Source organism: Mauremys reevesii, linkage group 1, assembly GCF_016161935.1.
Source record: "Mauremys reevesii isolate NIE-2019 linkage group 1, ASM1616193v1, whole genome shotgun sequence".
NCBI lineage: Eukaryota > Metazoa > Chordata > Testudines > Geoemydidae > Mauremys > Mauremys reevesii.
The window spans coordinates 295,196,016-295,223,832 of record NC_052623.1 but is presented as its reverse complement, the minus strand read 5'-3'; the positions used below and the strand labels follow the sequence as shown (position 1 = coordinate 295,223,832).

The window sequence follows — 27,817 nt, the reverse complement described above, 5'->3', positions numbered from 1 at the left end:
GCGCCTTAACTGGATTTAGATTCTGCAGAATGAAAAGAATTAGTGCTGCTCTTACAGATGACTTCTTGTTTGAGTGTGATGGATTTTTCTACTTCACTGAGAACATGAAAGTTTTAAATAGCTATACTAAGAAATAACTCTTCTCACTACTAGCTCCATAATTTTTAGCATTGATTTAATTTTGATTGTCTGAGAAGGTGCATCTCGAGGCTGTGCGCAATATCAGAGTTGTTTGATATTTCCAATACAGATTGTCTTCAGAAAAGCTATGTTTGAACCATCTGTTTAGAGCAAAGTACATCTGAATTCAGTATTTTAAAGTAGATTTAAGTGTAATTTAGCACATGTAACTGAATATTTGAGTTTTTGGTACAATTTTGTCCCACTCTTTGCTAGTAAAACTAGCATTTAAAATCCTTTCATTTAAATCTCAGGTTATTTATTTTTAGCTTTGGTTATAGTCAATGTAAGACTGCAATATAAAGCTAGTTTTTATTTGGTACTGTTGAAGTGCTAAAAAATAGTAATGGTTTAGAATGACATTTTTCATGGTGTCGATATATGAAATTAAAGGTACTTTATTGTGGTTTATTGGTATGCTATGTATCTCCTCTATTTGATAAAAGTCCAACTTGTTAATATACATATCTATGCAGGATATTACCAATTTGTTGCCATGCTTGTTGGTAATTAGTTAACTGGATTTCTTTTAGTTTTTAATAGGAAATTGTTTCATACAGAATATTTACTATCTTCCTTGGATGCATATTATTCAAGTGAAAACATTTGATCCATATATATATTAATACCTGCTTTTAGTCTGGTTTTGGAGCTTTTGCAGTTGATGATACAGATAAAAGATTTGCTATTTTATTTTACTGCCCTCAAAGTTAGTGATACGTTTTTGCCTAGTGTGACAGTCAGTCATCACTGCGCTTTAAATCAGCGGTTCTCAAGAGGGGGTCTGCAAACCCTTTCAGGGAAGCCTGGGGCCCCGTGGCTAAAACCCAGAGCCCGAGCTCCAGCAGCTCCCGTGGGGCTGAAGCCAGGACCCACGCAGTTGAAGCCCCGATGTCTGGCACCCCCCACACAGCTGAAGCCTGTAGCAGCGGGGCTGAATCCTAGTGCCCTGATCCCTGGTCCTCCCCACAGGGCAGAAGCCCTGAGCCCATGGGCAGAGTTGGGGGTGTTGCCTCCCTCCCCGCAAAACTACACTGCCAGAGCAGGGCAATCCTAGGGCAGCTCCACCCCCCACACACACCTCCTCCTTTCCTCCCTAGCTACCCCTCTCTCTGCACCTTTAGCTACCCTCCTGCCTGCACACAATCCCTAGCTATCCCCTGCCTGCACACAGCCCTCAGGTACCCCACTTGCTGTATCTGAGCTGTTTTTAAACTCTTTGAGCTGACCCCCCCCCCCCATCTTTGAGTTAGAGAGAGAATAGAAGTTGATAAAGTACTGATAGGAACTGACAAGAAACAGTCAAACGAAAGTGTCCTGTTCAGTTACATCACATGAAGGCAGTCAGCTAAATATTGACACATTTTAGAAGTGCTTTTATACAAATGCTAGAAGTCTAAATATTAAAATGGATGAACTTGAGTGCCTTGTATTAAATGAGGGTATTGGTATAATAGACGTCACAGAAACTTGCTTGACGATGATAATCAATAGAACATGATAATACCAGGGTATAAAATATATAGGAATGGCAAAGTGGGTTGTGCTGGTGGAGGAGTGGCATCATATGTGAAAGAAAGAATAGAATCAAATAAAGTAAATATCTTAAATGAATCAAACTGTACCAGAGAATCTCTGTGTATAGATGTTCTATGCTTCATTAATAAGAGTATACTAGTAGCAATATACTACTGACAACCAGACCAGGATGATCGCAGTGACTATGAAATGCTCAGGGAGATTAGAGAGACCACAAAAATTGAGAACTCAATAATAATGGGGATTTAACTAACCGCATATTGACTAGATACATGTCAAGGACAGGATGCAGAGACAAAATTTCTAGACACTATAAATGACTGCCGCTTGGAGCAGCTAGTTCTGGAACCCCCAAGAGGAGAGGCAATTCTTGATTTAGTCCTAAGCAGAGCACAGAATCTGGTTCAAGAGGTAAATATAGCTGAACCACTCAGTAATAGCAACTATAGTGTAATTAAATTAAACTTCCTGGGGGGGAAGAGGAAATATCAAAGAAGCTGACCACAGAAGCATTTAACTTCAAAAAGGGGAACTACTCAGAAATGAGGAGGCTAGTTAAATGGAAATTAAAAGGAATAGTCACAAAAGAGAGAAATGCCTGCAAGCTGCATGGAAACTTTTTAAAAACACTATAATAGACACTCAAATTAAATGACAGAGTCCTGTGGCACCTTATAGATTAACAGACGTATTGGAGCATAAGCTTTCGTGGGTGAATATTCACCCACGAAAGCTTGAAACCTTATGCTCCAATACATCTGTTAGTCTGTAAGGTGCCACAGGACTCTTTGTCGCTTTTTACAGATCTAGACCAACATGGCTACTCTTCTGATACTCAGATTAAATATATACCCCAAATTCAAAACAAAACAAAAAAAACAGAGGACCACAAATATGCCACCATGGCTAAACAGAGTAAAAGGCAGATAGAGGCAAAAAAGCATCCTTTAAAAATTGGAAGTCTGATCCTACTCAGGAAAATAGAAAGGAACATAAACTCTGGCAAATCAAATGTAAAAGTGTAATTAGGCAGGCCAAAAAATACTTTGAAGAGCAACTAGCAAAAGACACTAAAACTAACAGAATTTTTTTTTAAACTGTATCAGAAGCAGGAAGCCTGCCAAACAATCAGTGGTACTAAAGAAGCACCGCAGAAAGACAAGGCCGTTGTGAGGAAGCTAAATTAATTCTTTGCATTGGCCGCCTTTGCGGAGGATGTGAGGGAGATTCCCACACCTGCATCATTCTGTTTGGGTGAAACATCTGAGAAACAGCCCTAGATTGAGGTGTCAGTAGAGGCAGTTTTGGAACAAATTGATAAATTTAACTGTAATAAATTGCTAGTACCAGATGGTATTCACCCAAGAGATCTGAAGGAGCTCAGATCTCTTGCAGAACTACTAATTGTAGTATGTAACCTATTGTTTAACTCAGCCTCTGTATCAGATGAATGGAGGATAACTAATGTAATGCTGATTTTTGAAAAAGTCTCCAGCAGCAATCATAGGCCAGTAAGCCTAACTTCAGTACCTGGCAAACTGGTTGAAAATATTGTAACAAAACAGAATTATCAGATACATAGATGAACACTATTTGTTGGGGAAGAGTCAATACAGCTCTTGTAAAGGGAAATCATGCCTCACCAATCTGGTATGTCAGCACGCATGTGGACATGGTTGATTCAATTGATATAGTGTACTTGGTTGTTCAGAAAGCTTTTCAACATATTAATTAACAATCTGGAAAAAGAGGTAAACAAAGCGAGGTGGCAAAGTTTGCAGATGATACAAAATTACTAAAGATAGTTAAGTCCAAAGCTGACTGCAGGGAGTTACAAAGAGATCTCACAAAACTGGGTGACTAGACAGCAAAATGGCAGATGAAATTCAATGTTGATAAATGCAAGTAATGCACATAGGAACCATTAGGAAAGTGATGGATAATAAGACAAAAAAATCATAATACCACTATATAAATCCATAGTACGCCCACACCGTTCTGGGAGCCCTATCTCAAAAAAAGATATATTAGGATTGGAAAAAGTACAGAAAAGGGCAACCAAAAAATTATTAGGGGAATGAAAGTTTCCATATGAGGAGAGATTAAAAAGGCTGGGGAGTGTTCATCTTAGAAAAGAGACTAGGGGTGGGAAGGAATATAAAGTCATAACTGGTGTGGAGAAAGTGAATAGGGAAGTGTTATGTGAAGGGATAAATAAGAACCAGGGGTCGCCCAATGAATTAGCAGGTTTAAAATAAACATAAGGAACTACTTCTCCACACAGTGTTCAGTCAGCCTGTGGAACTCATTGCCATGGGATGTTGTGAAGGCCAAAAGCATAACTGGGTTTAAAAAAAATAGAGAAGTTTACAGAGGACAGGTCCATCAGTGGCTATCAACCGAGATGGTCAGGGACACAACCACGTGCTCTGGGTGTCCATAATCTCTGACTGCCAGAAGCTGGGACTGGACGATGGGGGATGGATCACTCAATAATTGTCCTACTCTGTTCATGCCCTCTGAAGCATCTCGCATTGGCCACTGTCGGAAGACAGAATAGTGGGCTAGATGGACCATTGGTGTGACCCAGTATGTCCGTTCTTATGTTCTTTCGTAGTGTGAAAGTCTCCTGAAATATTCATCAAATAATTTGTAAACTGCCCAGAAGTACAGTAGAACCTCAGAGTTACAAACACATTCAGACTAGAGGTTGTTCATATCTCTGAACAAAACATTAGGGTTGTTCTTTCAAAAGTTTACAACTGAACATTGACTTAATATAACTTTGAAACTTTACTATGTAGAAAATAAATGCTGCTTTTAACCATCTTAATTTAAATGAAACCCAGAAGCACAGAAACGGTTTTCTTACCTTGTCAATTTTTTTTACTTTCCCTTTATTTTTTTAGTAGTTTGTTTAATATAGTACTGTACTGTGCAATATTTGCCCCCACACACCCCCTTTTTTGGGGGTGGGGGGTCTCTGCTGCTTGATTGCATACTTCTGGTTCCAAATGAGGTGTGTGGTTGACCAATCAGTTTGTAACTCTGAGGTTCTACTGTATCCATTAATAAGAGTGTTATCTGCTTAATACAGTGCTTTATGCTTTTCTCTGCCCGTATGAATTCTTTTTATCCCTGGATCTTGCTTATTCCAAAAGCTAGAAATTCAAAATATAGAGCAATTGCTATGTTCCATGAGCCAAAGATACTGCTTTTGACAGTTGTCCGTTACTTATGTTTTTAGCACACTATACCAAATTTTTAAGGCTACGGTCAAATCTTTTTAAACTCTTCCAAAACTTAGCAGACGTCACAACAAAATTGATCCACCTTCCTTATGGAATATAGTAAATAAGTCAGACTTCACATATAGCATACAGGGGATCATCTCTTTCAAAACTTTACCTATGATAGGCAGATAACATTAGGAAGAAGGGTCTTTACCCATTGATATTTTTGCAAAGATATTCACATTATGCTGATTAAAGAAATAGCGTTCTGTGATCTTTAAGGCAGTGTTTAGATGGGTGAGTGAGCCTTTATATTCCAATTCTTGGGAAGTACTACACAGTTGGAAAGATTTCTCCCAGCAGAAGAAAGGTCTTGGTCGTTTTCCACAGATGCTGCCCCCTGTGATGCCTGCAGTCAGGATATATGAGGATATAAGCTGTTGTCAACCTTGGGTTAAAGGTGGCCTATGGTGTAGGATTGGCCCCCCCTTGGTCTGGAAACATTTTTCTTTAGAACTTGGTTGGGAATTGGTCTTCTCCTGGTAACTTCCCAGGCTTCAAAGATATTATAGCACTCTTATGCCTTCCTGATAGAAGGTATAAAGATTTAATAGGTTAGTAGACTGAAGTCTCATTTGCAAAATACATCACAATACTATATTATCACAAACAAAACAAAAGTGCAGCTGCCAAAAAAGTACATCTTGTGATTCACTGTCCTTTTTTGTTCCTCTACCTGCTCATTACCAAACTTCAGTACTTCTCAGTGGATCACTAAGTCATTGGTTCAAATTAGCAAAGTTCTACAGTTTTTAATTAGTAATCTAAAGGTTCCATTTTTTTCGTCTTGATGTATTATCAAGAATTAAATCAGTGGTTCTCAAGCTTTTGTACTGGTGACCCCTTTCATACACCAAGCCTCTCAGTGCAACCCTCCTTATAAATTAAAAACAAATTTTTTTTATATTGAACACTATTATAAATGCTGAAGGCAAAATGGGATTTGGGAGTGGAGACTGACAGCTCGCGACCCCCCCCCCCCCCCATGTAATAATGTCACAACCCCCTAAAGGGTCACGATCCCTGATTTGAGAACCCCTGAATTAAATGAAATCAGAACATTTTATATTTTTCATATGTTTTTTCATGTTCCACTGAAGTGGTGAAATTGGTTCTTTGTCAGCACAGAGGAGAATTTAAAGGAAGGGTATAGTCATTATCGGTGCTAGGCCTGCCAGCTATAAGCCTTTTTCCTCTTTTAATTATGGGCTCAGATTTATTAGCCCATCAGGCTCTTGAGAGGTGTTACACAATACCTCCATTCTGCCGAGTGTGTTTGGCCTTCTCAAAGGGGTTGGAGCCAAAGGCACTTGGGTTACAAGCACAATTGAGAATTGTGCCCTTTTGAATTCAGTGGGGTGGGAGGGTTGCCATTGAAGTCAGTGGTGCCAGAATTTCACCCTTAAAGTTAATGAAGTAACTAAATATAATGGTTTTGGAGGACGGGCGGGATGGGGGGTTGGATGTCTTCTTCAAAATCATTGCTTTTTAATTTGTGTGTGTTTTTTCTTGTTCAGAAATCTCTACCCCAAATTTGCATCACCTTGGGCATCTTCGCCTTGTCGACCTCAAGACATAGGTAGGGAAAATAAGTTGTGTTTAATGCTGTATTGATATTTATAAATGAGAATCAATTACATGGTTTAACAATTAGTCAATTCTGATTCCTTTATCTAGACTTCCATGTTCCATCTGAATACTTAACGAACATTCACATTAGGGATAAGGTGAGTGTGCTTTCTTGTCCCCTATAATAAGATATGTAGATAAGAGGCTGCTTGGTTTATAGAATTCTTTTCAAGATAACCTGATGGAATTTTTCGCAGATGGATATCTCTCATCAAATCCATTGTTTTTAGAAAGTCTTAAATTCTTAAGAACAGAGGTGCATGGAATGTTCTAGGAATGTTACATACCCTTTCCAACATTACAAGACCAAAAAAAAATTTAAAAACAAAATCCTGCATCTGTTCCCAGTTTTGTTTTCTTTTAATTTCTTGGATGCTAAAAATGGTTTGCATTAGCTTTTGGGGAATGTGAGAATGGGTTTGGGAAAGGACCAACAGAAATCATTAGAGCCATAGTCACATGTAATGAAAGCAGTAGTCAGTCTAGACCAATATCCTATCTCTGAAAGTGTCAGATCTTTCAGGCCAAAGCATCAAACCCTTATAATTAACATACCATAGTATATCAACACTATACACTACAGAGAGATTTCTTGATTCCATCTGATCAGCTTATAGCCTGTAGCTTTAAAACTGGTAGCTCTTACTCCTTTCTTCCCTAAATAATAGAAATAGGAATTTTAAGCTTGATATGTTTAAAAAGAAATCCTAAATATTGTGTGTTGATGAGATCATTCAATAACGTTTTAAAAATTGAGATGTAAGGGATTGCTGTACTAATGTAGCTATATAATGAAATTTGTAAACAAACTAATAAATTTAAAAGTAAAGCAAGTAGATCAGAAAATACACAAAGAAAAAATATTCCCCCCCTTTCAGTTATATAAACAGCAGGACAGTTAATGTAATAGGAAAATTGGAAAGCTTAATTTAAACTGGAGAAAAATTGAGCTTTTGATTAGTATATTACACTGCTATATATCTAGTACAGGGGTGGGCAACCTTTCAGAAATGGTGTGCTGAGTCTACATTTATTCACTCTAATTTCAGGTTTCACGTGCCAGTAATACATTTTAACGTTTTTAGAAGGTCTCTTTCTATAAGTCTATAATATATAACTAAACTATTTTGTATGGAAAGTAAATAAGGTTTTTTAAATGTTTAAGAAGCCTCATTTAAAATTAAATTAAAATGCAGATCCCCCTGGACTGGTGGTCAGGACCTGGGCAGTATGAGTGCCACTGAAAATCAGCTTGCGTGCCGCAGGTTGCCTACCTCTGATCTAGTATAAGTTTTGCAACATACTTAATATAATGGAAACAGTTTGATTATATTTTCTTGTCACGTTTAAATGGTATTAGCTGTCAATTATTTTATTGACTTTTTCTGGTTTTTAATCTTAATTTTTTTATCTTTTGCAGCTGGCTGCAATAAAACTTGGCCGATATGGAGAAGATCTACTGTTTTATCTCTATTACATGAATGGAGGAGATGTATTACAGCTATTAGCAGCAGTAGAGCTGTATGTGCAAAATATTTTGGCCAATTTGGTAATATGATAGAATGACAGTTTACGGTAGTAATCACATAGTAAATCTAAAATTCTGCTTTCCCGTTTACTTCTAAAAGCTAGAAAAGCTATTTTAACCCCTAAAAATAGAGGCATGGTCTGTGCACAGGGCTGTAACCCTGGAGCTCCTGAATTCTAATACTTACTCTGGTACTGGTTCCTTTCTATAGTCTCTCCATTTGTAATAAAATGCACCTGCCTCGTATGGGTTTTGTGTTGCTTTTAAAGCACCCTGGAGACAAAAAGTGCTACATAAATGCCAACAGTTGTTAAAATTAATGGTATGAAGAAAATGAATATGAAAGTGTTATTTACCCCTTCACATAACAGAAGAACCACGGGTCACCCAATGAAATTAATGGGCAGCAGGTTTAAAACAAACAAAAGGAAGTACTTCTTCACACAGTGCATACAGTCTGTGGAACTAGTTGCCAGGGGATGTTGTGAAGGCCAAAAGTAGAACTGGGTTAAAAAAAGATTTAGATAAGTTCATGGAGGATAGGTCCATCAATGACCAACAACTAAAATGGTCACAGGTACAACCCCGTAGTCTGGGTGTCCGTAGTCTCTGATGCTGGGACTAGATGACAGGGAAGGGATCTCTCGAGAATTGCCCTGTTCTGTTCACTCCTTCTGAAGCATCTGGCATTGACCACTGTCAGAAAACAGGATACTGGGCAAGATAGACCCATTGGTCTGACCCAGTATGGCCATTCTTATGTAACCATCTAAAAACAAAACAACAAGATGGAGGACAATAAACATTCAGAAAATGTTTTGCTGCTGGAATAGGCCAACTTCTTACCGAGCATGGCCAAGATTTTGGTCCTACCATTAGGACTGTATTTAATAAATGGTTATATTGAGCAGATAAGTAGGTGTTTTATGGACTTTGTTTTATGTCTTAAGAGGTTTTTTGTTTTTTGGGGTTTTTTTGGTTTTTTTTTTTTTTAATAGTGTAAACCAATGTCTGCTTGAAAGGGGGGGTGTTTTGTAATCTGAAATCAAAGCAACTAACATCAAAAATTCTTTTTCCTCCCAATTAAAAATGAAAGATTTAACCGTGATTGGAGATACCACAAAGAAGAACGAGTATGGATCACCAGGGCACCAGGCATGGAGCCAACAATGAAAACCAATACATATGAGAGGGGAACATATTACTTCTTTGACTGTCTTAACTGGAGGAAAGTAGCTAAGGTATTTTTTCTTCCACTGTGCAGATTTTTAAATCTATCAACCATGTATTTTTAAATATATTTTTTTAAAAACCTCTTTTTCACTGTATGTATGTGCGTGTGTAAATATTCATTCTGTATCCCACACACTGGCTTTCTGACTTGAATTCAGATGTAGGCGGGAATAAGAATTTCCTAAAAACACTGGTTCATTACTGGGTGGGGTCGGGGGGGGAGGAACTGTCCTCTCGATCTCTTCAAGAGGTAGAAAAATGTAGAATATCATTTTTCAATAGTTCTAGTTAAAATCCAAATACTTTGTTCTGATTACTGAACTATGGAGTAATTACTTCTGGCCATTTAGAAGTTGGGCATGCAAATACTGTACTTTGTTTTAGAACATTAAAAACAGAGCACAAACTTTTTATTTTCAAATTAAACCATTTCTCCTTCATGGTATTCCCTCCACAGATGCACATTGTAGGAGATTCATGCTTTGTCACTTGAATTACAGAATCCTTTCATATTAGGAAATATTTTGGGGCATATGCCAAAGCTCCTCAGAACTAGTGTTCTTGGCCATAGGGTGGTGTTCAACACAAACAATATCCCCACTTGTATTCATCTTGCTTTGTTCTTCTCTGGCAGACAAAATCCAGCCTTATTGTGTACAGGATCAATGTCAAGATTTTATAGAATTTTATTTTTCTCCAAAAATTTAGTTATCGGTGTGTAGTAGTTTCCTTAGCATAATTTTAAGATCTTTTTATAGGAGTTTTTTTCCTCACTAGAATTTGATTATCAACTGTCCAGTTCCAGAGGAAGCAGCGAAGATTCTCACTTGCAATACTCTGGAATTATATTTACTTGAACACCGAGGGAGGAACTGACTTCCATTGTATTTTTATGAGATGCTGAGTGCTTTTATGGTATGATGCATTCAGAACAAGGTGATCTCTTCAGCGCTATCTCTGGCATGAGTTTAACACCCAAAAAAACCCAACAACAAAACCCCACCCAAGAACCTTACACTAAATGCAGTGCAATTTATTGGATCAATGGTCCCTCAAGAATTCACTGAGAAGTTTTATTTTGTCATTATAGGGTCATCTGGATATAGCATGGGTTTGCAATGTTCAAATTTAAATGTCTGATCTGCTACAGAATATTTGTTTGTTTTGAAGTTCCACATTTCTTAATCATCAAGGAAAGGGGAATAGGCATATATATATGCCTTTCTCCCATTTCCTCTGTTGTTTCAAAGTTGACCTTGATATCTTCAGCTCAACAGACGTGGCTCTTGAATATTAGCTCTTTTCAAGAATGTACCCATTACTCTTCCCTATAACCTATTCTCAGATCCTTTATCTCAAGAAAGAGGGCAAGTATTTCATCCAACTTGAGATTTCCTTAACCTGAAAGCCTAATTGCAGGATTGTTTGTTGGTGAGTCATTGCACTTCTCTGTGTAAATCACATATCTGCTGTTTGGAATGATGAAAATATTCTTCTAAGCAGTTATATGCCTGAAGGTGAAAGTATTTTCAGGTTTAACCAGAGTCTAAAGGGGGTAGTTCCATTTTCTCCCCTGTAGCAGTTACCTTGATTTTTCTGTTACCACAGTGGACTCAGGTTTGTCTTCATCTACAGATAGTATATATAATAGGTCGTCTCTGACTACCATATTAATGTGCAAGAGTATTCAGTATTTTCAAATCCCTCAATAAAATGGCTTCTTACTAGTCTGGTGACTGTGAGAACATCTAGTTCTCACAAAGTTTATGGAATCCTTTTTTTTTTTGATGTCGTGATATGTTATCTTTTGCATCTGTAATTAGGTTTTGTTTTGAGTTTTTGTGTGTGTTAGCCAGTCAAAAAACAACAACAAGAACATTTCCACACTTCAGGTTTTAATGGCAAAACTGCCTTATACAATTTTTCATACAGGCAAAATAATTGTAAGGCCTCAAACAAACAAAATTGGCCTAGATGAACTTGGATTTTTAATTGAATTGGTTGATTTCTTTATCAATTTTTTTTCTTAGTCTTAGGTATGCTGTCAGTAATGCTATCCTACATGCCTGAGACGTTCAGAGAGGTATTACCTATTACCTTAATAGCGGGAAAAGGCCCTATTGGAAATCTACAAGGTTGTTTCTCGCTTTTGACGAAGAGTGAAGGCCAAACCCTTTCAGTTCTGAGTCTGTATAAATGGATCATATTATGTATTCAGACATCCTATGAGCTTATTTGAATTGCTGTACCAGAAAAAATAAGTGCCCACTCTGCCACAGAGGTAGCAGCATGCATAGCTGCTATTCGCTATATGCCTGTAGTAGAAATTGTAAAGTTGCTGCATGGAGCTTGATTATTCCTACTTTTAGAAAGCAGTATTCTCTTTGCAGAATGTAGATTGGATGCTGTATTCAGGAGAGCAGAACTTCAGTCTTTTTGACTAGTGTGCTCCTCGTCCCTCTTCCAGGGGATAGGTAGTCTACAGCAGTGTCAATAAAGAAAGATTACTTTTACCAATAGCTGTTGCTCTCCCAAATATATTGTCTCTGCAGATCCATACAGCTTCTCCTACCTCCTTCAGCTTCACAAATTGATGATAATTGTCCAATATTAGGGAGGAACTGAGGTCTAGTTAGGGAAAGAGGTAGAGTTTTTTATACCTTTTCTAGAATTCTGGATCCAAGGAACATGCAAGCAATAGAGTCTTAACAACTTATTGATTTCTTGTTAGTTTGGAGCAAAATATACCAGGCAAGCTGAATATTGGTGGAAAGGGAGCTATGGAGGACTATGAGGAAAATTTGCTTTTTTGAGCAATGGAAAAATAACGATTAGGCTAGCTCTTACTATCTATGTGTAAAACTCATCTAAGACAAGTGGGAATTTTAGGCACAGATGGAGGGCAAGTATATGTCCGTGTAGTAAAAATGCTATCTCTAATATTAATCTTTGGAGTCAAAATTTCCTAAGAAATTTAGGATAATAAGGACATGATTAAATTTAAATGCTGTTTTTAATATTAAGGGTTAGTTGTCCAAGTGACTATACTTCTAAATCCCATTAGAAAAATTAAATTCCAGGACAGTACAAATATCAAATACCGTGGAGAACGTATTCTGATCAATTGCAACCACATGGAGTCATTTTTAAAAGATATTTTCCTTGTACTTTGTTTTACTGTAACAGATACATTATTACTTAATATTGAGAATATCAGTTTGCCAGAAGAGCATATTAATAACTGATACTTAATTGATCCATGGATGTTGCTTTACTGCAGTCAGGTTAGAATTATCTGCAATAAATTACCATCGTTTACATCTGTACTTAAATAAATTATTTTTCTAGGTGCTTTATAATCTTTCCTCTTGTTTTAATGTATATGTGCATTCTTTGGATAATATTACTAAAAGCGCCAGACTGTTTTTTTTGTTTTTGTTTATTTTTTAAATATAGACTATACTTGCAATTTAATAAAACTCTGTGACAACATCCTAGACTGGTTTTAACAATCTAATAAAATAAATTATACATAATCCTACTCAGTAAAATAGCAAATAACATTAATTTAATAAAGAATGAGTTTTACTGTACATTCACCTTCGGTAACAGACTGAAAAAGAAAGTGAGTGAAAATTGAATAAGCATTGAGACAGCTTCCTAGATTGTTTTGAAATTCAAATTAAATGATTTCTCCATAGACATTTAGTTAAATAGTCCAAGAACTTGAATAATGAAGAAGTTTACATCATATTCAATGTGAACAGAAGTATTAAGGACATGTTGATCACAACTATGATATGCTTTTATGGCTTTTCATCCTATTCCATGTAGAAAGTACAATATGGTTAGAGAAATTTTGAGTTTATACTGAGCAGGTAAAGCAAGAGAATACTCACTGTATAGCTTCTTCTGCTGAAGCTGCTGAGGCGATGCTGAAAGGCTCAGCAACAGGAGAAAGGAAAGTGGAGACAATGAGACCAAGCAATGCCGCCAATGATTACACATTACTAAAAGAAAATTCTGTTAACTAAAATGTTATAATTTCTCTGTTCAAAAATGAGGAAAGGTGATCCCCGTTAAAAAACAGAATTAAAACCCTTGTTTTATTTTTCCTTCCTAGAAGCTTGAATTCTTTATGGTAGCGAAATGTAGACTTCAGAAAACATATTCATTTCTTAGCAAGGGATGCTGCCTATACTAAATATCCTTTCAAATATTTAGGTCAATATTTAAATATTTTTTAAATTATTAATAGAACAACATTTAACTTAATGACAGACATGTTATAGAGTAGTAGGTTCTAGTTCCTAATTTCTGTTTGGGTCTTTTGTGTCCATTTTGTAGCTAATGCAAGTATTGTTTCTAGGCTAATTGAAAACTATGTCTAGTAATGGGGCTTCCAGTGTTTCCCTTGGTAGACTGATTCACAGTCCAATAGACTTCATCATTTTTCCTACATTTAGCCGGTTTAGCCTACATTTGCCATTGCTCTCTTTTATTCCATTAATCCTCTTTAAACAATTCTCTTCCATATTTGGTGTTCACACCTACTAAATATTTTGTATAAATACATTGATTGCTGTGACATAACTCACTCTTTGTGACTGTAATCAGAATGACACATGAAAAATAAGATTCACTTCACAGAAAATTTCTTTAGCGTTGGATATGCTTTGTGGGATTCCCCCCCCCCCCCCCAAGTATGGAATCCCTATTCTTGGTTAATTCAAGGTATTTTAAAAAATCATTGTTTCCAAATGAAAAATAAAAGCAATTAATTTTAACCAATGTTTGCTTAATAGACAAGCTGGAGTTTTCCATTTCTTTGTATCTAATAAATACAAAAATGATCAATGCAATTGTTCATATCCAAATCTATGACGGCCACTACTAACTAAAGTGAAACGTAAAATAACATGTATGAAAGTATTTTTCTATGTGCAATAAATACACTACTTTTTGGTTTTCAAAAATATTTGGTCAGTGAATTATTTTCCCCTATATTGTTAAATATAATAACTGTTAAATGTAATTACACACGCTGAATGTGGGATCTTTTAATATTTCAGTATACCTGAAGCAGCAATAAAATGACTGACAAACACTGTTTTTTAATGCTTACAAAACTTGCATCCTATAGGTGTTAATATTTACTAAAAAAATCCATCACAGTAACAAATCTCAATCCATATGGTTCTAAAGGAACCCTCATGAGCCAGTAAGATTCCTTCCTTTCGACTCCACTCATTAATTCAAGTGGCCGCTCTCTACATGTAGTCTTGAATGCACTCCAGAATATGTGAGGGTTTAGCATTCACCTGTTTCCTTGCTTAATAAGTTTTGTTAAAATAGCGATTCCCCAGTTGTAGTCCATAGACTGGTAATGATCTGCAGAGCCTTTTCTGGTCATCTGCAGAACATAACACTGAGAATCATGAACTGGAAGGTTGGAGAGAAGGTAATTTGAGGAGCATTTTTCTTATTTCAAAGTGAAAGACAGGAGAATTAGAGTTAAAGACTCTATCTTAAATTATATCCCCAAGAACCATGTGTGGAAGTGTTTTCCCCACACTGGTATCCCTGGTCTCCCCCCCTTTTCCCCCCCCTCAAAAAAAACAAAACTCATGTGCCTGTGCATTACCCCACCCTATCCATGGATGTGCAACACTAATACAGTGGCACGCTATATTAACTATTTTCCACCTCAGGTCCCCAGGAGCGGCCACAGCCAGGAAACTGGGGTGGAAGATGGGATGAATGTGCAGGCCAGAGCCTCAGTAGGGAGAAAAGGCTTTCATGCACATGGCCATGGCCTTGTAGATGCTGCTGGGATTCTCGAGGTTTGTGGAGAGCTTTATTTGGGGGATATAGATTCAATTAATTCTCAGCATGATTCCCTAAATTCCCTCATTACCATGGTGATTTTTTTCTCTATGCCAGATAACTTTGTTTCCCCTTAAAGATCAGAGGCCTGGGACTCAGAACTCCTGAACTCTAGTCCCAACTCTTGCATTGATTTGTATTCTAATTCATTTTACCCATCTGTAATAGAAATAATACTGTATTTAACTACCTCCCAAAGGTGTTGAGGCTTTATTATTAATTTTTTCAATGCTTTGAATGTGTTCCTCAGTAAGAGTTGACATAATACCTACCCAGATAAGTTTAGAGTCTGTAGGAGGTTTGTTGTTTGAGATAATAAAGTTCAATAAATTACAAAGCTGAAGGCAGAAGTGTTTATTTAGCCCGGGATGATTATTACTGAGTTAACAGAAAGTATCCTTAAAGTACTGTACTAAATTTTCAATTAAACATTCACTTTTTGAATGCAAATGCAATGAAAGGGGTTTGGGGAGCTGTCAAACTACTAAAAGGTTAAAAAATGATTATTTTTTTTGAGGCCCAGGTTTATGTATATTTTTGCGTATACCCAAGTTTTATGCTGAAGATGCCAATGTGAGTACACAAATTGGTGATCACAATTCAAGATCATGCAGTGGAATTGTAATAAAAGCAGAGCACTGCATATTCATAGTCGAGTTGTCAAGAGGTATTTAAATGGTAGGTATCCCAGCAATCTGATTTATAATGGTTGCTAGCCATTTAGAATGTATTTACATAACCTCTACCCCGATATAACGCTGTCCTCGGGAGCCAAAAAATCTAACCACGTTATATCAAACTTGCTTTGATCCGCCAGAGTGCCCCGCCCCCCACCCCAGAGCGCTGCTTTACTGCATTATATCCGAATTCATGTTATATCAGGTCACGTTATATCGGGGTAGAGGTGTACTTGAATGGCTGGAATATTTGTATAATTACTAAGCAAATCAAATGCCCACACATAATGCAAGGAATTGTAATAAATGAGAGAGAAACTCTGCATTTATGAACTAGTAGCTGTAAGAGCCTCATACACTGGCTGTGCATATTCAGTATAATGGTTTATAAAGTGCTTTGAGGTCTTTAGAAGAAAGCCACTACTGAAGTGTAGAGTGGTAGTAAAGGGCTTCTATCTATGCCTCAGCAAACCTAAAGGAAATATGGATACACCTGAAGTTTAACACTTCACCCAGGTACAAATGGTAGTGGAATGCTTTGTTACAGCTGTGATTCTTAAGTCGATTTAAATCTCTTTACATGGTTGTTTATTCTTCTTACATTTCACATCATGAAGAAACCTGGCCTAATGGTATTTCTGACTAATTTGCCTTCCACCAACAGTTGGCATGGTGATATGCCACAAAATACCGCAGTGTTGTGGCATCTAAAGTAAATCTTAGGAAAGATCTTTTGAATTGCTGAAAAATAGCGTTACTAAAAGTTTAGTTGACTTACCTGCACATTTGTGTCTTGTCTGTATGTTTAATAGTTTAAGTGCTCACAACTAGGTTTCTGAAACTAACTTACCATTTAAAAAATGGGTAAAACAGTGCTATTGCACTATATTATATTGATTTTTGTCTCATTTATATAATAGGAGTTAAATCAAGCTATTTCTAAAAGCATCATTTTATTTAAAGAGAAGAAGTTGCTCGTCATGGATACAGACATTTGCATATGCAAGGGAAATATCAACAATTAAATAATCCTTTTTGTTTAATTGTAGGAGTTCCATCTGGAATATGACAAATTAGAAGAAAGGCCTCATCTGCCATCAACCTTCAACTACAACCCTGCTCAGCAAGCCTTCTAAAGACTTCCCTTTTCTTGGGGTATGGCTGTCTCAGCACAATACTCAACATAACTGCAGAACTGATGTGGCTCAGGCATCCTGGTTTTAATTCCTTGAGGATCTGGCAATTGGCTCATGCAAAGGGTCACCATTTGAGGTCCTGCCTTACTAATTATGTGCTGCCCAACAACTAAATTTGTAATTTGTTTTTCTTTAGTTTGAGCAGGGTCTGAATTTGTTTTTGTTTATTTTATTTTATTTTTTGCCAGCAGACAAGCTTGGGTCTAAAGACAAGCGAATACACTGTCAAAAGTTTACCACTTAGTTTCCAAAATGTAAAAAAAAAAAAAAGAGGCAAAAAGACAAAATTAGACAATTTGCATTGTTCATTGTAGCACTATTGGTAATAAAAAATGTTTGTGCATTTTTATGTGAAGATCCTTCTCGTATTTCATTTGGAAAGATGAGCAAGGTCTGCTTCCTTCATTTTACTTCCCCTTATGTTTTTGAAAGGCAGTTTTCGCCAAGCTTAATGCAAGAATATCTGACTGTTTAGAAGAAAGATATTGCCACAACCTCTGGTTAGTTTCCAGGGTTGTGTATTACTGAGCTTCATCTTTCCAGAATGAGCAAAACACTGTCCAGTCTTTGTTACAATTTTGTAATAAATGTGTACATTTTTTTTAAATTTTTGGACATCACATGAATAAAGGTATGTATGTACGAATGTGTATATATTATATATATGACATCTATTTTGGAAAATGTTTGCCCTGCTGTACCTCATTTTTAGGAGGTGTGCATGGATGCAATATATGAAAACGGGACATTCTGGAACTGCTGGTCAGGGGACTGCTTTGTCGCCCTGTGCACTAAAGGGCCAGATTTTCAGCAGCCAAGGACATCCATACCCAAGTGAATGTGATGGGACTTAAAGAAGTGAACTGAGACAATTCACTCTGGCTGTTTGAACAGCAGCGTTTCATAGGAAGAGAAAAAAAAAATCAATCTTGTATTTTCTGACCACATAAAGGCTTCTTCTCTTTGTAATAAAGTAGAAAAGCTCTCCTCACTGCAGTGTTGACTTTGATTTGAGATTGTGAAATCATTTCTTCAACAATGAAAAATGAAAATAACTGTTGAAGTATTAAAAATATCAAGCTGTACAGTGGTTAAGACACTTACATTGAAGAGTCTTTTAGCTGCTGATAAATAATTTAAGAGATTATATACCTTCCCTCAGTAGGCCAAAAATTATGGTCAATCTTGTTTTCACATTAAACAAACTAATACAAAATAGAAAATTATTTTTTACAAATGGGGTTGGGTAACATTTGAAATGATAGAAAAGCTTGTATTAAAATACTTTTCTTTTTGTGATGGGTTTGTTGGTTTAGAATTAAAATATCCTAACTCGTCACAGCTTTACTTCCAAGCTGATATTTTACCACTTCAAACAGAGAAGTATGTTTCATTTTATGCATATGACTTCCTGAGGCTCAGACCTCAATAAACAAAACCTGAATACACCATTTCTGGAAAGTACTGTAACTGTTCTCTAAACTAAAGGAAAAAAAAACCAACCTGGGTAGTGTGTGTCCCTTATTTTAATGTGACAGCTATTTTACATTCAACAACTTGTGAACTATATTACATCTGATGATGCAAACTATGTTTTAAAAAAAACCTGCGGTTACCAAAGCAAGAAAAGACAGCAAAATAATGTCAGTGAATCTTGATTTTTTTTTTTAATTTTAGTTTTTAACCTATTTTTCTATGTAGTACAAAACAGTTTGTTGGCATTTATCATATAATGTTTGGAAATTGACCAATAATGACATTTGCTGTGTTTCTGTATCAGGTGTATAGCAACTTTAAATTCTACATTTTTATATGTATTTTGGGATAAGAGAGACATAAAAATATAAAACTACTTATATATCATCTTTTTATTATTTAAAGCAAACAACTTTCTCAATCTGAAAAAATGGAAAGTGATGGTCATAATTTAAATGGTTATAAACACTGATGAAAAAAGTTGCCTATGATTTTTCCCTAGCTCAGAAAAGAATAAAACATTTAACTATTAAGAAACAAAAACTATAAATGGAGGAATGATGTATTGAAAAAAATCACAAAGGTTAATGCTCACTCATGGTAAATATTTCTAATTTTAAAAGGCCTGCTTGGACTTCAAGATTTAGGTTTTTAAAAGTATCTTAAGAATACATATAACTTTAATTTAGATGTGATTATTTGTGATCGAATATATTTTTTCCTGCACAATATCAGTCTTGGTGAAATGAACAAAGGTAGAGTAAGGAGCAAGACAGTTAATGAAATTAACAAGACAAAACAAAATCTTACATGCTGCAAAGTATGTGATGACATTTTAAAATCAATCATTAATCTGGAATTGGGAATGTAACCGCATCTTCCAAATGGTGACTTTTGTAAAGACTTTGCATTCAGTTACACTAATTCAGAAGCTTGATGTACTTAAAATTAATATCAAATACAATGCACAAATACCAGTGCAGGAGCTGATGACTTATCCTTTCCAAGGGAATAAATGATTTGGCTCATTTATCCTGCTTCTGGGTGATTAAATAAGAGAGACAGAGATTTGTAACTCCTTGATTATTTTAGTTTTGTATCAGGTTGTGCCAAAGTACGAGAAGGAGCTTTGAATACAAAACAAAAGATATAAAACTTATAGACTCATAGACTTTAAGGTCAGAAGGGACCATTATGATCATCTAGTCTGACCTCCTGCACAACGCAGGCCACAGAATCTCACCCACCCTCTCCTGTAACAAACCCCTAACCTGTGTCTGAGTTATTGAAGTCCTCAAATCGTGGTTTAAAGACCTCAAGGTGCAGGGAATCCTCTAGCAAGTGACCCGTGCCCCACGCTGCAGAGGAAGGCGAAAAACCTCCAGGGCCTCTGTCAATCTGCCCTGGAGGAAAATTCCTTCCCGACCCCAAATATGGCGATCAGTTAAACTCTGAGCATGTGGGCAAGACTCACCAGCCAGTACCCAGGAAAGAATTCTCTGTAGTAACTCAGATCCCAACCCATCTAACATCCCATCACAGACCACTGGGCGTACTTACCTGCTGATAATCAAAGATCAATTAATTGCCAAAATTAGGCCATCCCATCATACCATCCCCTCCATAAACTTGTCAAGCTTAGTCTTGATGTCAGATATGTCTTTTGCCCCCTCTACTCCCCTTGGAAGGCTGTTCCAGAACATCACTCCTCTGACGGTTAGAAACCTTAGTCTAATTTCAAGTCTAAACTTCTTGATAGCCAGTTTATATCCATTTGTTCTTGTGTCCACATTGGTACTAAGCTTAAATAATTCCTCTCCCTCCCTGATATTTGAAGTACTCCAGGAACAATTACAGGTCTCCTTAATAAAAAGCAGAACACTTCCAAAAAAAACTTCCTGAAAACATTTTAAATCACCATATTTTGGTGACCTGAATTAACTTAGGATACGAGGGTTATATCTATATTTCAATAAAAGACCTGTGGCACAGCCATGGCTGGCCCGGGTCAGCTGACTCAGGCTCACGGGGTTCAGGCTACGGGGCTATAAAATTGCAGTGTAGCCATTTGTGCCTGGGCTGGAGCCCACGCTCTGAGACCCCACGAGAGGGGTGGTTCCCAAAGCCCAGGCTCCAGCCTGAGCCTGAACATCTATCCTACTATTTTTAGCCCCACAGCCTGAGTCAGCTGACCCAGGCTCTGAGACTTGGTACTGAGGATTTTTTTAACAACGCTGTAGACCTATCCTGTGGGTATGTCTACACTCCAGTGTAAGCCCAGGGTTTGAACTCAGGCTCAACCTAACCCCTCTTCTGTCAACACACACATCACACTAACCCAGGCTCCCAGGGTGGGTGGAGGATCCAAGCCCGAGTCAAGCCAGGTCCCAGGATTCAAGCCCCAACTGCTTTGCAGTATAGATGCAGCCCCACTGGACTCATGCTCTGGGAGTCTGCCAAAAGTATCCCACTGGCCAACTTTCTTTGTTCTCTGGCAGTCAAGTTTTCCCACACTGCACTGTGAACAAAGGCTAGAGCAGCCACATTTTGGGAGGGCCCAGCATAGTGTGGTGTAGATGCTGAAGCCCTAGGTTGGGACTGATGGTTTATGAATTCCTAACCTGAGGTTGCAAATGAGTGTAGATGCTCAAACCCAGGGTCTGTTAACTTGAGTTCTAACCCGGGCCTTAGGTTGCAGGATAGGCATATCCTATACTACAACACTCTGGTTTGTTGTATATCCAGTGGCAGCTAATGTACAAAAAACTTTGGAGGGGATTTTATATTCACTGTAACATTATTATTCTTGGAGTAAAAAGATTACTATTCAACTATTTTCATTTGTCTTTTTCTGTAATTACATGTAGTCCTCTGTGGACCGTACACAAAATAAGTTTTGAGTAGCAATATAAAACTGGTTTTCTCAAAACAGTTGGAAATATTTAGATCTTTGAAGTGTTTCAAAGACATTTAATAGAATTATAGAATATCAGGGTTGGAAGGGACCTTAGGAAGTCATCTAGTCCAACCCCCTGCTCAAAGCGGGACCAATCCCCAACTAAATCATCCCAGCCAGGGCTTTGTCAAGCCTGACCTTAAAAACCTCTAAGGAAGGAGATTCCACAATCTCCATAGGTAACCCATTCCAGTGCTTCACCATTCTCCTAGTGAAAAAGTTTTTCCCAATATCCAATCTAAACCTCCCCCACTGCAACTTGAGACCCTTACTCCTTGTTCTGTCGTTTCTAGAGTTGTGGTTTTGTTAATGCTTGTTATAAAGCCCTCTTCATTGACACATTGAAACAGATGCAGAATTATTCCAGTTTATTTGGATAATCGTTTCTGTTGGAAAAAATTAAATGGATATTACACACTTGTCTAGAAATAGTATTGAAGAGACTATTCAGTTAGACAACTATTCCTGCCTTATCTCAAACCACTGGGCCTTTTCCAAAACTGAATTAAAAACAAGCAATCTTAGCATGGGTCCTGATGCTGCAAATATTTACACATGTGAGTAACTTCATGCACTCGAGTCTTACTGAACACACACATAGTCCCACTGAACATGTGAGGCTACTCACATGTATGGTTATTCGTGTACGATATTTTGGCTTAGATACCAAAGCTGTCTGCGCTATGTATTTTAGTATTAGTGACTGACAGATTGCTGATTGACACAGTAAGTGTTATCCAGCACAGGAACTTAGAGTCCTGCTGCTATTTTGCTATACATTATGTGCAATGTTGTATCTTTAGATCAGTGCAATTGATTTGAATTTTATACTTTATTACAGTAGATAATATTTCAAGAAAAGTATTGACTCTCAATTTTCAGAAGATTTTGCTTAAAATAAGCTAAGAGTCATATACTGTAGTTAGTATTTAACTGAAGTTCTAAAATGTGCTGCATTTCAGTAACAGGAGACACTAACTTTGAATTATATATTTTTTTTGTAATGACCCAGAGGCAATGCTGAAAGTAACTCTGGAAATCTTCAATACTTTTGTCTCTAAGTCTGTTTAGTAGACAACAAGATCCTGGCATTGATATCTAGTTGGTAATGACTCAATGATTCAAACAGGTTAGTCAGTTTCTAAATAAAATTGTTATAAATATATTAAACTATACTGGACACATTTAAAATTTACTTTTTAGTAATCTCCCAGTAACTTTAATTTAAAACTGCTTCCACAGGAATGTGTATTTACACTGACTGAAATTGAATGCAAACTTCATTGGCAGTCTACCTTATTCAAGAAGGGGAATTGTGATGCTAATTAATGAATGAGCTGCATAGTTTTGTATTCTAAATAACTAAATATAGGTTGCATAGGTTAAAATAGTTAAACATTTCAGAATAAGATTATTCTTTGGATACCATGCTTCCCCCACACATTTTTCTTAAAGAGGATCCTTAGAATTATGGTAATAGGAGTTTGAGCTGGGTACAGGCTACTGTACTGTAACTTTTTTCTCCTGGATTCTCACTTGAGACTCTTCACATAGCCAATCCCCAAAATTCTCACCCTATTTATCTCCCTCCTTCAGCATTTTGGGGGCATCAAGAGTTTACATCTAGGCATTTGAATAATAATGAAGTTACATTTTACAGATTAATTTTTAAATTGTGGTTGGAATAACCTCAGTAGATTTAATTTGCCCTTTTAAAAACAGTCTACAATTGGAGTTACTTTTCAGCTTTTAAAAGTAAAGTTAGATTTAGCTGACACATTTTTCTTGAATGTTATGAAGTAAACTGACTTGGAAATATAGTACTACAAGTTGGATAAATAAAACATTTCCACTTGAACTTGTTATATTTTTATATGCCCAAGTTTCCTATTTTATTTTACATAAACATACAGTGTTTTAACTGTGAAGATGTCAGAGCATTTTAACAATTTTTATTGTATGCAGCTGTTAAAAAGTCTGCACTGTCCACTGTACAAGCAAACTAGCAACTGTCATATTATACGCTGCTTCTTTCATATGCCTGTGCATTGTTGCTGATCAATAGCTAATGAAAAGTTGGGCACTTGTGTTGACATGTTTGCGAGAAGAAGGGAAAAGTGATGCCTCCTTTTGTTCCTGAGCCCTGATGGTCACTTTTTAATTTGAAAGTATGGGATGAAATCTATACATCTCATGTTTACAAATAAATAAACTGCTTATGGTATCATAAGCATTGCATTCTCAATAAGCTTAGTGAAGCAAGGCTATCTACATGCTCCTAAAAATTGTATTTAAAGATTTCAAGAAATATGACAAGAGTTCAGTCAATCTAGTATTGCAGAAATACTTTTATACATTACTAGTCCAGGCACTGTCTATAAAAGCCTGCATAAAAGATTAAACAATATTTACTATTTTCATATTCAAGCTTTGACTTAAACACCAAGACACTTGTTAATGAAATTGTCCCCTCTCATGCTTTAGGATATATGGTAAAAAAGAGTATACATAGAGGACCAGTTTTTTCTGTAGCACTGCTTTGGATGAAGAGCAAGACCTTTTCTTTGCAATTTACCTTCATACCCATCTATCTGTGATTTGCCTCCCCTGTAGCCAAAGTTCAGTTTCTTTGAACCAATCAATAACTGTCTACGTAAGCAAGATGCCCATTTCAGTTTGGCTTATACAAAAGATTGTACTGGCCGTTTGTATAGAAATACAACTGAAGTCAGAGGGCTACACTAAACACATACACTTTGACAAATATTACAGGAACCGTCGCCGCTGCTACTACAGAGAATTACAGGAAATCACACAAAGAAATACAGGTTGCTTAACAGAGCTCATTCTACGCAGTTGCCCATAGTTGTAGATTGTGTCAAACAGCCTTCAGATGCCAGAAAAGTGCACTCTGCTTTTCATAGGAAGATTTGTCTGTAGAATGCAGTCTGTCCACCAATTAACAAGACAAAATGTATCTGAAACTGGTGAGTAGTTAATGCTGTGAGATTTTCCAGTTGTCAACATACGTGGCCATATCGGTAGATTATCAATTGGAAATATTCAGTTCCTCCAATTTTTGAAAACATGTCTATGGGCCTCTCCTTAACACTCTTAATAAATGCAAACAGCTTGAAGCATATTTGAATTAACACATTTCCTGGGCATTTCCAGCTCTCCAGTACCAAAAGTAAAAAATTATAATATAGTTAGACATCTGAAAGGATTAAAAACCTGCACAAATTAGATATAGATTTCATAGTTAATGTTTACCTTTCTTTGTTGAACATTTTAATCTACTTATGACTAGTGGAACTTTATTAATACTTACCCATCTGTTTTCAAAGTGCTGTATAAATGTTAACCTTCAACACTGATTTGATTTGGACCAATTGGACAAGATTAATAGTGCTACCACTCAGGCAACTGTCCTGCAATCACTCTGTACAGGTGCACCTTTAGCCCTTCAGAGGGACTGCACAGGTGCTGGGGCCTGCCCATGCAGAGCCCCATTGAAGGTGCAGAGCTCTGGCCAATCACAAATCCTATGATTGGGGCATTAATGATTGCATATGTAACTTCTTCTGACCCAAATAAAATGTATGGAATGTAAATATTTGTAGAGCCCTTTGTAAAGGTAAAGGACCTGGTAAGTGTTCAGCATTATATTCCATTCTCATTTCACCACCTTGTGAAGGCACATTTGTTCAGTGAGCTAAAGTTATCTATAAGTGGTTTTGTAGTACTTACAAGACAAGAAATAGTGTTCTTTTCCCAGCAGGTTAACCAATTTAATGGTGATATATGTAAGAAAAAAGGCTTCAGGATGAAGAATTGGTTAAATGTGTGTAAGTTAGTTTTGTTTGTTTAGCAGGTGGATGAACCAAGGAATGTACGCAGTTTTGGTACAATGAAAAGGATGGTGAATCTCAGAAACTAAATGTCCCCCTTACATGCAAAGACCCCGTGTCTTATAACGACTGAGTACAGAACACATGGATGGTTATTGATACTGGAAGGGAGTAGGGGAGGGTACAAAATTGAATACCAAATGTGAGAAGACTCCTATTGCTAATTGTTTGAAAGGGGAAGATTAATAGCGGGAGGGTTAGTCATGCTTTCATATAAGAACACAATGTAATGAGGTAATCAGGAGGCTGAGGAACAAAGAATTTGTCAGCATGGGAGCTGTCCTTTAGGAAGGTAGACATGACAGGTAAGAAACCTATGTGGTTAAAAATGAGTTGTTAGGAACCAGAGGGCTGGATGTAGATCACATAGGGTTTAGAATCATTGTAAGAAGTTTTAGTATTTTACTTACATACATGTGCGCACAAAGAGCAGCATTGTGGTTCACAAGAGAGCACCATCCCCAAAAATGCTAGCAGTTCAGAATGATTGTAGGGGACAGATGATAAAAAACTAGCCAAAATGAGGAGTGTGTTAGAAATATAAAAAATAGATGGCAGCAGATAGTATGAAGAACTAAAGACAGCAAGCCACACACCTACGATTGGAGTAATTTTCCTGAAAAATATTTGATTATAAACATGTATGTGATATACAGGAGCTAACCTCCGGATAAAGAATGTAGTGGTGCAACTGTGGATAATATTCAATAGCATTTATATTCATATCACAAAAGTAGATTCTTGATAGCCTTTGTGCCAAATATTGCTGAATATAACATTTGAAGAACTTACTTATTTGTAAAGGTTTGACATTGAGCATTGCCCTATGAGAGAGGTGACAGTGAAAAGCGACACTGCTATTCCATATTTATTCTCTGATTACTTCTGTATTTTGTCCAATGTACGTCACCTGAAAAACTGCAAGCTCAGCTTCTGTCTGGAATTACTACTGGTCTGTTTGTATAGAATTGCCCACACTAAAGGCTATGGAATCAAAACAGGTGAGGTAGGATACAATTGAGTATGCTTTCACAGCTGTATCTTTAGGCAATGCTTGCTTGGTCAGTGTAAATTTATTAGAGAGCTATTCAGTAGGTCTCTGAAAACACCCAATGCCTTTTGCAAGGAGATCTATACTTATGCTGGGGTAGGCAGTCTATGGGGCCACCTTTAAATGTGCAATCCCCTCCTCAAAAAAATCTGCAGTTTGTATGCAAATAATTGTCATTTATCACCGTCTACTCTTCCATATTCTGCATAAGTGATTGAAATGCTCCTGAAGAACACATTTCAAACAGCTGATCTATCAACAACATAGACCCTCGAATTGGATTTCAGACCAGATACAGCACTGAGATGGTGCTGATCATGACTGTAAACCTCCTGGTTGACTGGGTGATTTGGGAGAGTAGAAAGAATCACACTGCGCTGGCCCTGATTGTTAGTCTCATGTTGTAACCCGCTCAAGGGGATGCCCAGAGTTGTGAACCACTGTAGTGCCTCTGTGCCACAGCAAGTGAGAGATTTGTCAAAGACTAGAGTGTGTCAGCTCCTTGCCCCCCAGTCTGTTCATCTCCCCAGCAAACTCCTCAAGGCTCTCTCAGCACAAACCTTGCCTAGCAAGTAACAATCAGTGAACTCCAGCCCCATGCTCAGATTTTTCTCTGCAATACACAGACTACCACTGTGCATTCACAAGATATTAAGTTTGCTACTCTGATGAGTCAATAGATCAGTTTATTAATTTAACTGAGATAAATACACATGACCCTTTAAACACAGTACTGAGCTGGGTTAATAGCAAAAGTAAAACAAGTTTATTAATTTTAAAAGATGGATTAAATGATACCATGCAAAAGAGATAAAGGTAGAGAGGGTTACAACCAAATAAAAGTGAAAACACATCTAAAAGACTACAACTTAACCTAGCAAGATGCAGTCTATTCAAGCAGGTTTTTCTCACCCCCTAATCTCCTTTCCTGCTTTCCACTGGCCATGATGCATCACAGAGATCAAATTGCTTGATTTCTTTGTCTCCTGAGGTGAAAGATAAAGATGGAGTCTCTCTTGGTTCCTTATATCCCCAAAGGAATGTCTTTGTTTTACAAGTCAGGAAGGCCTCCTGGATTCAGTCTTGTATGTCTCTTTGGGGTACAGAAGCCATGTTGATTCTGTCTCTCAAGTTCAGGATCATGAGAGCCCCTGCCAGTTCAGCTCAATGGTTTTGTTTACTGCTATATGTAAATTGAGGTAAAGCCACATTCCTTTGTCTAGGGTAGACCTGTTTATCACCTTTACCTAGGCTAGGCTGTC

General features: G+C 37.1%; 1 protein-coding gene across 8 annotated transcripts in view; it reads left to right on the top strand.

Annotated features, from left to right (window-relative positions):
• Window positions 1-18,152, top strand: part of CNOT2 (CCR4-NOT transcription complex subunit 2) — a 144,185-nt gene extending 126,033 nt beyond the window's left edge. For 4 of the 8 annotated variants that reach the window (XM_039500221.1, XM_039500210.1, XM_039500213.1 and 1 more), the window contains 5 exons: window positions 6,530-6,591; window positions 6,690-6,739; window positions 8,062-8,162; window positions 9,266-9,410; window positions 10,180-12,827. In XM_039500221.1, coding sequence (XP_039356155.1) covers window positions 6,530-6,591; window positions 6,690-6,739; window positions 8,062-8,162; window positions 9,266-9,410; window positions 10,180-10,278 — 457 coding nt within the window. In that variant the 3' untranslated portion in view covers window positions 10,279-12,827. Of the gene's footprint in view, window positions 1-6,529; window positions 6,592-6,689; window positions 6,740-8,061; window positions 8,163-9,265; window positions 9,411-10,179; window positions 12,828-17,014 lie in introns of those variants that run through there. The other 4 variants (XM_039500233.1, XM_039500214.1, XR_005588232.1 and 1 more) reach the window with 3 other exon arrangements.
• Window positions 18,153-27,817: the final 9,665 nt, after the last annotated feature.